Raw genomic sequence first — 14,598 nt, forward strand, 5'->3', positions numbered from 1 at the left:
CTGACAGAGATACACTGGCTATAATGTCTTTTATTGATCAGTTATCGGTTGTGCAAGAGCAGGAAGCCACACGAGGAAAAGGTAAGACAAGTTAGACAAGCTGCAGATTCAGTACATCAGCTGCTCACTGACAGAACAGATAAATAACAGGATGAATAAATTAGAAAAGTCTGCATTTTCCCTCTTTAACTACAGTAATGTAGATGCACTATGCCCATTAATTAAATTAATCATGAAATAAAACTTCAAGTTATGACAATACTGTGTAAACATAGCCTAACACATCATTAAATAAAATAATTAGCATGGATTAATAAAGTAAAAGCCTTTTAAAATCAGCCATGGCAAACGTGGTGAAGAGAAACAAAGATTCTTTGGCAAAGATGTAGTTTTGCTTTAAACGAGGTTTGGTCGGAACAAATCAAAAATAAGGCAGGTGACCGCTCTTAACCACGAGGCTCTCCGCAGGTTTAAGGCTCGGACAAACTCTGAAACAGCAACAGGAATCTCAGCACAACAAAGGTAAAGCAGTCGCTTCTGCATGTTCGTAATTCAGCAACTTCACCAAAACAACCGCCGTGCCATTTATACCAAGCATAAAAAGTAAAAGTAGACGCTAACAACTTACAGCTTACAATTTAATAAATACTAAATAATTTAAACCATCATCTGTGTTTTTAAATAAACATGAAAAATCTGCAAAAGCCAAAGAATTTTATCTGATGTTTACACAGTAAATCCCTTGAGGTTAATCAGCTTTTCTGGTTCTGTGCAGTCCAAAAGGCTTTAATAAAACCACAGAGAAAAACAAAAGCCTCAACACATCCTGGAGTTTGCTTGCATGTAATTTTGCTATTTGACCACCAGTGAAACGTCTTCACAGCAATGAAGTTACATCCAAGTCAAACAGGATTTTGTTCTCTATGGTTTCTCCTGTCACTCAGGACTAATGTGCAAAACGTCTCTTTGATCAAACCACAGTAAAATGCCTTTAAATGGACAAAACTATTGTTTTTTTTCAGTATAATTTCTAAATCACACTCCTTCTTTCCCTTTAGACAGTTATAAAAATGGAGCACACAACAGTGACACCTGATTAAAATTTACAACACAGTCATGATCCTCGTTATCCTGTGCAGCGGTAACAGTAGCGCCAGTAGTGTAACATAGAAACATGGAGCAACATCCAGTGTTGTGGCCCAACAGAAACCACAGAGCAGGTTCCACACGAGGGCCAAAGAGGAGTCTGATAAAAACTCTGCGCAACAAAAAAACATCAGTGAATCTGGGCAGCATGCAGCAGTGCAGAAAGATGTCTACTTCCTCTGAGTCATGATCTCCTCACCCAGTCTATAAGTGACAGGGCTGTAGTCACGAGCACAGCAGTCTCATTCAGCTCACTTTGGAAACCAAGTTGAGTCAAGTCTGATTTTTTGATTTAAGGTCAAAGTTTCCACATTTTGTTCTGACAGGGAAGAGACAGATATCTCATAGTGGTACTATCACTCCTTAGTGCTACAATAAATAAATATGATGTTTTTCTGGTCTTTAATTTAGCTTAAAATTTATCTGAAATGAAGAGTGAAAAATATTCCCTTAATAATTCAAGTCTGAAGTGGCCCAGAGATTGTTTACTGCTGAAGAAACAAATCCTCACATTTGCGGAGCATCAACCAGTGAATGAAAATGAGTTTTCCAATTATTTCTAATTAATTTTCTGTAGATTGAACTGATTAACTAATCATTTAAGCTCTAATTGTAGTCCTCACCCAAAGTAAGCGAGACCAAGACAAGGGAGAGTCAAAACAAACCCAGACAGACCTAATAAGTCCTGGATCCAAAGTGATCTTGAGGTAAGACTGGTCTCAAACCACTGCCCTGACTGCTTTTCAGAGCAGATAAAGATGATCACCTGCAGGTTGTAATCAGTGTAATTTCACTTTGTTTGGCCCTGGAGTGGAAACCAGGCCGCCAAGCTGATGATGGGGGTGTTTTTGTGTCGGTGCAGCAGGCAGAGTCGCAGTTTAGGTCCGCAGGAGACTGTGAACTCTCTGCAGCTGAAACTGCGACAGGACGAGGCGGTGGACCTGCTCCTGACCGCGGGGACACGGCACCAAGACCCGACCCACCAGCACCGAGTCGCCCTGCTTCTCCTCCTTCGCCTAAACACAGAAAAGGGTTCAGTACACTTACTGATAGATAGTGGAGTGTGGTGAGTCCCCTCATCCAAATCCTGACCGATCCTGCCTCCCCTACTCTAACTGTTCTTTCTTAATGAAAGGAAAACAAATTGAAACACTAGTGGACCATGTGCTGTAAAAGCTGCTTCAGACTGGATGAATTTAGAATAGTCAGCTCTCTGTTCAGACCTAAAGAGACCAAGTGTGAATCTTCAAAGAAATTAAATGCAAATATAATTTAGAAGCACTTGTTTTAGGCTAAAGGCCTTCAAAATACATGACTTTCTTTGTACTAAAGCCTTAACATAAAGTAAACATAGTTTAATTGTTGACTGAATCATTTTTTATTAACATTTTAGACATGAAGAATCTGACTGTTTTATATCAGCAAAATAATTTGAGTAATAAATTCAAAAAGTTTAGTTAAAAGTAAAGTTTTCAGGGATACTAATTGTGTCAGACAGTGTGAGTATTAGATGGTGAAGCATCAATCCAGGCACCAAAATATCGCACAACTCTGACTGACACTGAAAGTGTTGGTCCACCCTCTATGAATCCCAGCTCCGCAGAGAGGAGGAAATAAATGAGCTTTGACTGGCAGCGAGTCTGCAGCAGCGCTCTTACCTTAACAAACGAGGTCGAAGGGAACGTCGCGAAATCAGACGAGACTCGAGCTCCAGGCTGCTGGTTGACGACGTGCTCTGCTACTTCATCCTGACAGAGTGGACGGGAAAGAAAGAAATGTGGGGGAGGAAGTTTGACTAATTAACCTGTGAGGTGAGTGTATGAAGGGCGGAGGCATGTGCACAGTAACGTGAGCTGTCTTTATACTGTTTTAATGAGAGTTTATGTCATTTTTTAGTTTGTTCACTTGCGTTTTAAAGCGTTGTTGCATGCAGTCGAAAGTAGTTACCTTCAGTCTGCCCAGAGTGTCGCTCAGGGACTGTAATCTAGCCGTCTGTTCCAGGAGCTGAGCACTAGGTGTCACTGCAGGGCAAAGAAACAAGACATGTTCTACATACAGGAAGTAAGAAGTCCAGATCAACCTCTATGTGGCCTGAAAGGCAAAACCCAGGGCAAAACAAACCCAAACCCTCTCTGCTGCTAACAAAGTGTAGAATCTGAAGACACGAGCACCCTCAACTACCTGGAGATTTCCCAGTGATGTCCACCACCTTCACATTGGCACTCATTTGCAGCAGAGTCTCCAGGAGCTGGTCGGTCTTGCGGTAGAGGGCGCTAGAGACCACTTCTGGACGCCCGCTGTCTCTGGAGGGAAGTTTGGTCACATGAAGAGGAGGCAGAGAGGCGAGCTGAGCGCGCATCTTCTCGGCCTGCGAGGAAAAACAAGTCACTGCGGCTGCCAAGACACCCAATAAACCCGACAGCAGCAAAATGGATCTAACAGCGTCTGCAATTGACAACAGCGAGTAAGACTGTAAATGTTTAACGATACAGAAAACAAAAGCTGCAGATTCAATCAGCTCCTCCAACCGGACTCAGTCAAACTGGATTTCTATATTTAAAAAAAAATCTTAATATTGGCTTTTTTAAAGCAACTTTACATCTGTTTCTTCTGTCTGTATAACTGTTTCCACGTGTCTTTGAGGGGCCATGATGAGAGAAAAGTGTCAGATCTGTGAAACAGACGATCCGTACCTTCAGTCTGTTGTTCTCGTTCTTCAGGTGTTTGATGCAGAGTCTCTGAGCTTCAATCTGCTGAGTCAGCAGAGGAGAGTCGATCACCTGGACGCCCGAACCTGAACCGACACCGGACACCATGTTGGCTGCGGGAGAGACAGCAGGGACACGTCATGAACACCTGACGGGACCCGAACCTTTACTTATACATGCGTGAGTGTTAAATAACGTTTGAGTTCAGTAAACACTGCAGACGCTGTTTGGATGCTTCGCTTCAAACAGTTTGCTGCCTTATTTTTCCATTTCAACTGAGAATATCTCACTGCACCTGAGTACAGTGGTGCAGTGTGACTTCATAATAAAATATTCATTTTATTCCAAGACATTCATCTTACTGCTGGTGTTGCTTTGCAGATTAAGATTTAACACACTAAACATATGAGTTTATAAAACATGGAGTTTTGTTACAGACAAAAATAACTTTATGTTGCTGTGTGACTTACTGAGCAGAGCTGCTAAATATGGATTAAGACCATGCACAAAGATGCAGATTTATGAGCTGAATATCACATTCATAAACACAGTATAACCCTTTCAGTCTGAATGGTTTAATAACAGGGTGCCTGCAGGGTTCACCACATTAAATATAAGATCTTTTTAATACCACAGAGAATACTATTTAATACCTGTTTCATGACCAAACTATTGTATTACAGTGGTTTTTAATCAGTACTCCCAAGCAATATATTATTATATAATTCCTAAATTATATAATACATAATTAGAATTAAATTAACACAAGCTGGTCCTGGACAAGCAGCAGCAAAGTGAATAGCCTGGTTAACTCATTATAACTAGACTGGTGGCAGTGTTTGCTTCAGGTCTGACAGTGCTGACTCCACAAATAGAATTAAAAACAGCCTCCTGCTGCACAATCTACTGTCCCAACGAATCCCAGTTTACTTTAGAAATCTGTAACGTCAAAACGCCAAAAGTAAAAGAAACTATTTAAGACTTATGTAAATTAAAGATTTCTCAACACCTTCCAACGCCATTTTGGAGGAAACTGAATTAGTGCTTAAGGACTTTTCAAGACCTGCAGAGACCCTGAATTAAACATGCACGCTGTATTTAACTGCAGTCAAACCATGCACAGTTAAATCCTTTCATTTCCCTTTTTTTGCATGCAGTCGATACAAGCAGGCAGATACCTTTTTGTTCCTCTGCAGAAGGTAAACGAGAGATTAAAGAGAGAAGAGTGAAGACAAAGAGGTTTTTCGGTTGTTAGGCTCAAAGGAGGGACTGAACACAGCAGTTGGAGTTAAAATGATGAGAAATATGAATAAAAAATGAAAATACTCGACATGGCCGGTGTTTAGCCTGATTAAATCATTATTAGTATGTGTAGTACTGTGGCTTCTTTAGCCTGTTGATGGTAAATGTACCGTGGTGTTTTCCTGCCACTCACCTCCCGCCATTCCCGTGACGATGGAAGCGATTCCCGACGGTCCGGTCCCTCTCAGCCCGTCGATGGTCATCTTTGATTGGCTGTTGATCCGCTGCTTCAGCTCCGCCTTCTCTGACTCCAGCTGGTCGATGTCAGCCTGCAGGGCGTCCATCGTCTCCTCGAACTCCCTGCGGAGAGGAGGACGACACGGCGCAGCTGTAGACGTCTGTGACAGAACACGACTTTAACGTCTGAGTCTACGGTCGCTCTTACTTCTCTTTCTTCTTCAGCAGCGTCTGAGCCTCGTCCAGCCGGGTCTGAATCTTCTCCACGCGCTCGTCTGCGTCTTTGGACGAACTGTCCAGCTTCTTCTCCAGCAGACTGAGACGGACGTTCGCCTCGCTCAGCTCCTCTCCCTGAAAACACACAGTCATACGATGAACCTCTGTCATTGTCGAGTCGTCTACCGATCATTTCCTTCATTGATCCATTTAAAGGTAACTGCCTGCTGTGGCTTCCTGGAGCCCAGGGGGGGTTTCTGGGGGGTCTTGTTTGGTTTTATCTGTAGAAATCTGAAGCTCAAAGATAGTAACAAGTGTTTATACATGAAGCCTGGAATCACAGAACAACACCTTTGCTTTTTAAAAATAACTTAAACAATTAATAAACCTTTAAAACAGTTGCAGTTTGTTTGTTTTTTTTTTGTTGATCAGCTGGTCGACTAATCGTCTTAATTTTATGTACATGGTGATTCAGGGTCAAACAGTACTTCATGTCTCAAAAAAATGCTGAACTGTGGTGTAAAAGTCATAAAGTCAGCAAAATCAGAATTTGCCACCATCAGACAGAGTAAAGTGAGTGTAGCTGTGAAAGTGTGTCGAACTGGGTTTTGGTGTTTTCTTTTTATTGTCTCTCTGCCAGTATTTGACTTGTGCTCATGCAGGTAAATCTCACCTGTCAGACCTGACATGGCAACATGAGTCAGCAGTTCTTTGTTCAGCGTGTTTTCATTCGTTGCTGCATGTTTCAGCGGACAGGTGTGTCGACCTACCTTGATCTTGAGAGACTTCTTCAGCTCCTTGATGACCGTCTCCCTGTCCTCCAGCTTCATGCCGAGACCTTCGGCATCGGTGATTTCAGCTCGGAGGGCCGCCGCTCGCACGTCCACAGGTGGAGGGTTCTGAGAGGTGACGACAGTAGAGCGTCAAAACAGAAAAACGTCTTTAACACAACCTGCAGCGGAACAGAAACCACGTCAAGGTGAGACGTCGAACTACCTTGTTTTGAGGCTTCTCTGAGTCATATTCTCCCTCCTGCATGGCGGTGGCCATCTTGTTCATGGTTGCTATGACGATACCACAGGACTGCCGCAGACACTCATAGGGGTTGGCGCCCTGGGATCCATAAATCTGAAAATGATCAATAACCAGAGATGTCAGATGATTCACGTCACTGTGGATCTGTTACTGTCTCAAGTTCTTTTCAGTGTCATGATTTCATTTTAGTTGCTACATAAACAGTCACTGGCACTCATTTGTTATGCACGATGACTGTTTCACCTCCCTGTTCTTGGTTTGTTCCTCCATCTTTAGCAACATTTTACTTTTCTACACATCAGAGCTTCAGCAGTTTCCTTCACGATAGTAAATCTTCTGTTACGCAGAAAATTCATCATCTCTTTAGTTTTGGATTAGCTTTTGTTGGTCAGAGCTATCTTATTTTTTTCTATCTTCCAACCCAGATAAACTGGAATATGACTGTGTATACCTGCTCTCCTGCCTTGAACGCCACATCCTCCAGTTTAACGGCTGACAGCCCCTCCTGTTCACCAAGAGGCGACATCATCTGAGCTCCAGCTGCTGCCACTTCCTGCAGCACCGCCACCACCCAGGTCAGGTGTTTCCTGCAGTCTGAGAGGGTGTCTGACACCTGCGGGCCAAAAGTCGACATGACTAAATGACCAGGCGAAGACAGATGTGGAGACTCTACTTCTAAGTTATCTTCACCTCTGCGAAAATAAAAGCTTTGACTTGAACCAAAGAAATCCAAATCAGCATTGTCATGGTTACCTGCTGTCCAAAGTTGAGCGCCGCCGGGATGCCCGGCGCGTCGGTTCCCGGCATCCTGCGGCGAATCTTCTTGCAGAACTGTCGGATGTCGCTGCAGGACGTCTCCAGGTCCTTCAGCAGCACGGCGAGGTCGGCCTTCTCCTGACCCGCGTGCAGGAACGCCCGCAGGCGACCGACCTCCACCGCCATGCAGTCCAAGGCACTCTGGGTAAACTGCACGAGGACACAACAGGTGATGTTCAACTGGTGAAGCAGCAAGATACACAGCCATAATGTCCACAACACAAACAAGCAACGTCCAAGTTCCTGGAAATGTATCCTGGTCCTGGAAATGTATGAAACCAGGAAGGACAAATTAACAACAAAAGATCACGACTTAATCCTTCACGTTGATGGATGAAGTGGAGTACTTTGTTGTATCGGACAGATTCCTCAGCCTGTTGTGATGTTGGTACTCACTCTGATGTGATCAGCCAGCTGCATGGTGCAGTCCTCGTTCTGGTCTGCCAGGTGGATGCTGTACAGGTGCTGAGAAAGAAGCATATGTTCATGTGCAGTATTAATGGTTTATGTATATAGTTCCTGTGTTTGATACAGGTTGAATTACAGGTTGTCAACACTGACACTGTATAATGTACTTATTTCATCTCTTTAAAGCAAACGAGACAGACTGTTTTCTTGTAAACAAACAAAAGTTATGTTTACATTCAGTTCCTTAATAAAACTCACTGTGTCTGAACTGTTCACATTCATGTTTCTATCTGACAGTCTTCTTCTCTCCTGCCATTGGTTAGTGCAGCATATTTTGGCACATTTGTGCGTGTACGTGTGTGTACCTGATAGTATTTAATGGCCTTGGTGAGCGGCTCCACGTTGACCGTCTCGTCCAGCTGGTCTTTGTGCAGCAGGTCGATGAGGAAATCCAGAGAGCGTTCATGGACGCTCATCTCCGGGTACAGAGAGCCGATCTTTTTATAGACCTCCACACCACACTGAGCCAGAGCCCTGACACACACACACAGAGAGGAGTGTTTGAGTGTGTATACCTTTATAAAGACGACATGAGGGAGATCATTTCTAAGATATATAAACTATATCTAGTAAAATAATGCAGGTGTCACATAATGTGGATACCTGCATACATTTGAACGTATTCCTTCATAGCACAGTAACATCTTGAAAACCTATTTTTATCTACATTTAGTTCATTTCATGCACAAAATCCTTGTTTCTACTGGGTTGTGTGGTAATAATGAGCAATATAGTCGATCGAAGGGAACAATAAGTTTACAGATTTAGATAAAATGCAACATCAGCAATGATTATCTCGCCATCTCTCCTGCTGTACATTCTTGATTTTAGGGTGAAACGTACTGTTCGTATTTATGCAGTGTGGCCTGCAGCAGACTGAGCGAGTAGACCAAACCGCCGGCGAAGCTCAGCTGCTCCCCGACGGCGCCCTTCAGCCCCGCTCGCTCCACACAGTTCTCATTCAGGTCGAACTTCTCCTGGGCCTGTTTGCTGATCAGCTCGGCCTGCAGGCGCACACAAACGGACGGTCTGACGTCACATTCCTGTCGGCCTCCCGCTTCATCCGTTGGAGGAAACGTGGTTAAAAAGGGGGACTGTTTACCTTGCAGATGAGTCTGGGGATGAGCAGCAGCACCAGGATGCAGTCGTGGTCTCCGCCGTGACGAAGGAAGGACTCCGGCATGAAGGAGGTCAGAAGGGAAACGTGTCTGTTGGCCTGACCCACCTCCATCTTCCTCAGCTCCATCTCAATGGCCTGAACACACACACACACACACAATATAAACTGATATAGAGCTAATCTGTAGCAAACATCTGACAGTTTTAAACTCATCTTACAGATATAACAGTTTACATAATATACAGACCCGGAGCTAAAATCTAACTTGAAACTTCTGAAGTTTTAGTTTGCAACTTCTAAACCAAAATCATGAGAGAGGTGAAGAAAGGACATTGAGGCTGATACTGAATCATATTTAAAGTCATCACACTCCTGAGAACTCCTCAGTATTCAAAGAGCTCGTATTGTTTCTGACCTTGGCGTAGGCCTTCGTCTCTGCAAACTTAATCTTGAAATCAAACATCTCTGCTGGCGGCTGCTGCTGCAGCTCCGCTGAGGCTTCCTGCTGGCTCGTCAGCTCTCTGTTCACCTCCTGCAGCAAACATGAAGGAAGAATCACGGCTGATCATGAGACACAGACATGTATGATCAAACAGCGTGCTACATGCTAACTGTGCTACAATTGGAAACCTGTGTGCACCTGCAGGTGAGCGGTGAGCTCGCGGTACTTCTTGATGGTCTGCTGGTAATCCGCCACAGTCTCCTGCGCAGCCTCGACTCGTTTCTCCGACTCTCGGACTCTCGCCGCTCCCAGATCCAACATCTCCCTCAGCTCCAGCTCCGTCTCTCTGGCGTTCTCCTGCAGCTCGTCATTCATCTCATTTATAGCTTCCTAATGGGAAGACAAACAGATTCAGAACCTGAATCCTTGTACGACTACGACTGAAATTTCCCCCCGTTCATTAATCAACCAGTTTGGAAATGGCGTCACTGTTCTTTCAAATCCAGTGGGAGTAAGAGCGTTTAGAGACTGAAGTGATGCATTGACGATACTCTCTTTGAGCAATAGGGATAAGTTGTACGTGCAAACTCAATGAGCTTTATATTAATAATGCCATCAAACAATGTCTGCACAAACTGTGCAAGTGATTATTTTTGCCGGAGACGCAGCGCAGCCAGGTTTCTTCTACAGGGTCGTTTGTCTGTCGATCGAGGTGACAGGATAACAGTAACTCAACAATGACCGCAGTGATTGTAAACACCAGAGGGCAGCACATGCATATTAATGACGAAGCCCAGAACTATAATGAAATGAGTCAGCAGAATGAAGCACTTTAATTTTCTCTGACCTTGGTCCTATAAATACACTCAGAGGTGAGCAGGAAACGCTCGACTCGTTATTCTTTAAATGGACCAACTGGATCAACTTTGTGTTGATCTCGCGCGATCCGTGTCTGCATATTTGCTTCCAGCTCACCAGGTCGGTGACCGTCTCTCTCAGCTCCCTGACTTTCTCCTCCAGGTCCAGGTTCCTCTCTGTCAGCATCTCCACCATCTCCTCTGCCCCCAAAGCTGCATCCACCTGAAACAAAGCATGTCGTCATCAGAAATCCAAGCATCATTTGTCTCTTAGGGCATCTGAATCATGCATCATCAACCACCTCGCCAGTATCTGCTTTAAAAGTTCACATAACAACAAGTTTCCTTGAGAATCTCCAAATAAAACTCTTGATTTTGGAGCTTCTGGAGGCCTGAAGGCTTAGTGATGTCACCGTACACCTGCAGCAGCAGCCAGTGTGAAGATCACTGAAACACTGACCTGTTCTTTCAGCTCGTCGATGGTCTTCTCAGCCACCGTCATCTCTTCCTGCAGCTTTTCTTTCTGGCTCCTCAGAGCGTCCAGCTCCACGTTCTTCTTCTCCATCTGCTTCTGCAACTTCACATGCTCCTGCTTCTCTGATGCCGACAGGTCGCGCATCCTGACGCACAGGGAAAACACATCATAAACATCTTCCTCATCTCTATTTGTTGTCAGCTAGAATGCAGCAAAACGACTGTTCCTGCAGGGTGAGGAAGACCTACCTGACCAGAGCTTCCTTCAGCCTGCCGTTCTGCTCTTCCAGCTGTTTCACGTGATAACTGGATGCAGCACCGTCCGAACCTGTGAGAAACCCCGAAACACAACTGAGCTCTGCAGGATCCAGCGGGTGAAACACACTTCCTTATTTCTGCAGGGTTGAAAAAAACTTCAGCTCTTAATTCATGTCACTTGAAGAGAACTGATGTTGCCGCATGTTAAAGCCAAACGAGACGACGGCCAGTTTTAATTTAACAAATGGCTGTTCCTTTGAGTTGGCTCTGATCGCTGTTAGCTCCACCTGCTGCAGTTGTAAGGAGAAGGTAAGAAGCGTCGATGAAGGTCACTGCTGACCGGCTCTACGCCATTTCAACAGTCTAATCATCACATTTGTGCTCCTGATAGTAACTGAACAGTCCAGCTCAGACTGAAACTCCATTATTCATTTCGCTCCCTTCTGTCTGGAGCATTTTAAGCATTTCACCGTCTTTAACAGCCTTTCATCTCTGCGTCTGGGCCGTACCTTTCTCCTCAATCTCGTGCTTGAGGATCTCCAGGTCCATGGTGAGCTCATCCACTTTCTCCTTGAGGGAGTCGACCTCCAGCTGCAGAGACTCGGCCCTCTCCTCGGCCATCTCCTTATCCAGCGTGGCCATCTCGATCGCATCCGCTGTGTCCGACATCTCCTCCATGTAGCGCTCCTTCGCCTCCAGGGCTTCCTTTGCCTCCTACACACAGAGGAAAACTCAGGTAAGTACAGAGTCTTAATACAGTCTACATTCTTCATTTAAAGGTAGAACTATGTTTGTGTTTCTTGCTGCTGCTAAATGGGTGTGGTTCGCCAGTCTCATTAGTGTGAGTTAGTTGAAATACTGTCTCCTCCACCCTGATGTGCACTGTTCTTGGATGAAAAACACGATTACTTGTCATTTGCTTATATAAAAGTGGTCAAATTTAAAGACAAGTATGGAGTTAAGAGAGGTTACCCTGCTGTACATTTTAATTTGTGCCCAAAAAACATTTCATTTTTCAAATTTTACACTTAAAGCTTCTGAAAACTTAAGTCTGAAGTATTTGTCTATAATATTAGATAATTGTGTCTAAATTAACAAGAATTAAAGTTAAAGTTTGGGGAAAAAATCCCATCCTTAAAGTTAAATTTTTTTTTTTTTAAAAGTCATCAGGACCGTGTGGGTGTGGTTTGATCAGATTTGATTACCATGGCAACATAAACAAGCAACTCAATCATCCAAATTTGTTCCAACTGAGCTACGCCCACTTCAAATTAGCAGGAAAAGCAAAGAGAAAAACTGCAAACAACAGAAAAGTTTGTATTCAGGTAGAATTAAATTTTTCGTTGTAAGAAACTGAAGCTTCAAAGCACCGAACAGCATCAGGTATCAGATGCTCCGACACAAACTATCAGCACCTGCATTTAAAAACTATTTTCAGCAGTTTGGAGAGGTGACGTTACCTTTACATCATATTAAACACATTCTTCTCTACCCATAGCCATTAATCTTATTTGTGACTGTTCAGTTTTTACATTAAACTGCACTTAACCTCCCCATGACATGCACTGATAACAGCGCTTATCCAATCCTCCACCCACTCATTCATGTGTTGCTCCGTACCCTCTTGGCCTCTTTGAGCTGTTTCTGCAGCTCGGCCTGCTGCTCCTGCATCTTGGTCTTCCACTCCTGCAGCTGCTCCAGCTGGATCTTGTGCTTCTCCAGCTCCTTCAGCTTGGCCTTGTCCTCCGTACGCTTCATCTTCAGCGTCTCCAGCTTCTCCTCCAGGTCCTTCACCTGGCCGCGCAGCGCCTCCTCCTCCTGGATAGAGGACGTGTGGAGGAGAAGGAGGAGTCAGGAGGATGCAGGGTAAAGAAAGGATGATATTTGAAAATGGAGGGTTGGTGATGAGGACAGGAGAGATTTAATTAGTTTCAACACGTTACGGGTGAAGGATGCTGATATAATCACACATTTACAAACACTGTGAGACACACAAGGAGGTTTCACTCCTGCTCTTACATCAGATTCTTTAATGCTTTTTTTAAACGGATCACTTTCATGATTCCTTTAGATTTTTTCTCAGTGCAGTAAAAGCAATGGATCAGGTATAAAGCTTTCACTCTGAGTGACAGCACGTTTATCTTTTTAGGAAGCTTTAATTTCACTTGCCATGCAGTGACTCCACCTGTGGAGAGGAGAAAGTCAGCGTCAACACACACACACACATGCATGCATGGTCAGGAATACACACAGTATGTGTTTACACAGTACAGTGTGTATCTGCACACACACATAATCACACACCCTTAATCCAATCCTGCAATATGCTGCCTGTGAACAGAGACTGAGCCACCTCGCACACCAATTAAAGACTAGAGTCACACTTTCAACGTCTTGTTAAAATGTTAGTGAGGAAAAACAACACTTCAGTATCAGGTGCAAAAACATCACATCACAGCACACGACTGCACCTGTGTCTCCATAGTGACGCCCTCCTGAGGGGAGAAAATATGAATCAGACTGATCACATCTGCCTTAAAATTAAACACCAGATGGCAGCTGACGTAAGTGATAATTCCTGACGATACAGACAGACATGTTAGTTTGTAAAGCAGCTCAAATGAAATTCAACCTGTCCCCAGTTCAAGATTAACAAAGAGTTCAAAGACACTTCAAAGTGGTTCAAATCGACTAACATTTGGACTTGGACCGAGTCGAAATCATGTTAATTGTGCTGCAGAGTTAATCACCTCAGCTATTGCTGCATAGTCTCATTTCTGAGATGCAGCACACTAAAAGCCATCATCTGAAGTGCAGACACTTCCTTTTTAACTCCAGTTAATGGCTTTGCTACTCTAGTCTAGTCTGGTCATCACGACCAAAAAATCTCAAATTATCGCTGCACAGGTAGGAGACTGTTAAACACTGATCATATAACATCCAAAAATGTACACAGTTAAGATAAATTCATTTAAATACTAGTTTAGTAGAGTGTTGAGTGTGGTGTCCCTCAGAGCTCAATCCTGGGCCCACATCTCTTTCACTGGTGTGTTTTAGCATTCAGCCATGCTACAAATACTTTTTACACCTATGCAGATGACACCTCACTGTATAACTCTGATTCTCCAGATGATTTTAGTCCTTTTAACATTTGGTTAAATGCATTCATAATATAAGGGACTTTAAGGACATATAGGATCACATTAAGATTACTTTCAGCTCGGGTGCTTTTTGCCAGTTTACCAATTATTTGATTAAGAAGGAGCTCCACACAAAATGAATAACCTCTAACTAACTAACCCTCTGCAGACTGAAAGGTTTAGATCTTCTTGAACCTTGAGTGTAGTCTTGTACTTGAGGCCACACCCAGCTGAACCTGATGTGTGGACAGGACATGTATTCACCACTCGTTACAAGTTACCTTGGTGCAGTTTGATTTGAAATTAGAAATAATTATAATTAATAGTCTGTTAGTCGACTTGTGATCTGTGCAGGATTTGCCTCATGTTCAGGGCATGCTGGGACAAACTCCAGCCACCTGTGACCATCAAGAGGATAATGCGTTTAGAAAATTAATGT

At 43.7% G+C, this 14,598-nt stretch overlaps 1 protein-coding gene across 3 annotated transcripts in view; it reads right to left on the reverse strand.

Moving 5' to 3' along the window:
• Nucleotides 1-10: 10 nt before the first annotated feature.
• Nucleotides 11-14,598, reverse strand: part of dctn1b (dynactin 1b) — a 39,270-nt gene continuing 24,682 nt past the window's right edge. For all 3 annotated transcript variants that reach the window (XM_041953126.1, XM_041953125.1, XM_041953127.1), the window contains 22 exons: nucleotides 12,640-12,837; nucleotides 11,529-11,733; nucleotides 11,011-11,089; nucleotides 10,748-10,907; nucleotides 10,406-10,510; nucleotides 9,629-9,820; nucleotides 9,404-9,520; nucleotides 8,971-9,123; nucleotides 8,712-8,872; nucleotides 8,174-8,342; nucleotides 7,797-7,865; nucleotides 7,338-7,550; nucleotides 7,036-7,197; nucleotides 6,546-6,677; nucleotides 6,320-6,448; nucleotides 5,542-5,684; nucleotides 5,290-5,456; nucleotides 3,840-3,967; nucleotides 3,328-3,514; nucleotides 3,094-3,167; nucleotides 2,805-2,894; nucleotides 11-2,162 (listed from right to left, as the gene is read on the reverse strand). In XM_041953126.1, the coding sequence (XP_041809060.1) occupies nucleotides 2,025-2,162; nucleotides 2,805-2,894; nucleotides 3,094-3,167; nucleotides 3,328-3,514; nucleotides 3,840-3,967; nucleotides 5,290-5,456; nucleotides 5,542-5,684; nucleotides 6,320-6,448; nucleotides 6,546-6,677; nucleotides 7,036-7,197; nucleotides 7,338-7,550; nucleotides 7,797-7,865; nucleotides 8,174-8,342; nucleotides 8,712-8,872; nucleotides 8,971-9,123; nucleotides 9,404-9,520; nucleotides 9,629-9,820; nucleotides 10,406-10,510; nucleotides 10,748-10,907; nucleotides 11,011-11,089; nucleotides 11,529-11,733; nucleotides 12,640-12,837 (3,171 nt within the window). In that variant the 3' untranslated portion in view covers nucleotides 11-2,024. The remainder of the gene's footprint in view (nucleotides 2,163-2,804; nucleotides 2,895-3,093; nucleotides 3,168-3,327; nucleotides 3,515-3,839; nucleotides 3,968-5,289; nucleotides 5,457-5,541; nucleotides 5,685-6,319; nucleotides 6,449-6,545; nucleotides 6,678-7,035; nucleotides 7,198-7,337; nucleotides 7,551-7,796; nucleotides 7,866-8,173; nucleotides 8,343-8,711; nucleotides 8,873-8,970; nucleotides 9,124-9,403; nucleotides 9,521-9,628; nucleotides 9,821-10,405; nucleotides 10,511-10,747; nucleotides 10,908-11,010; nucleotides 11,090-11,528; nucleotides 11,734-12,639; nucleotides 12,838-14,598) is intronic.

Source organism: Chelmon rostratus, chromosome 15, assembly GCF_017976325.1.
Source record: "Chelmon rostratus isolate fCheRos1 chromosome 15, fCheRos1.pri, whole genome shotgun sequence".
NCBI lineage: Eukaryota > Metazoa > Chordata > Actinopteri > Chaetodontiformes > Chaetodontidae > Chelmon > Chelmon rostratus.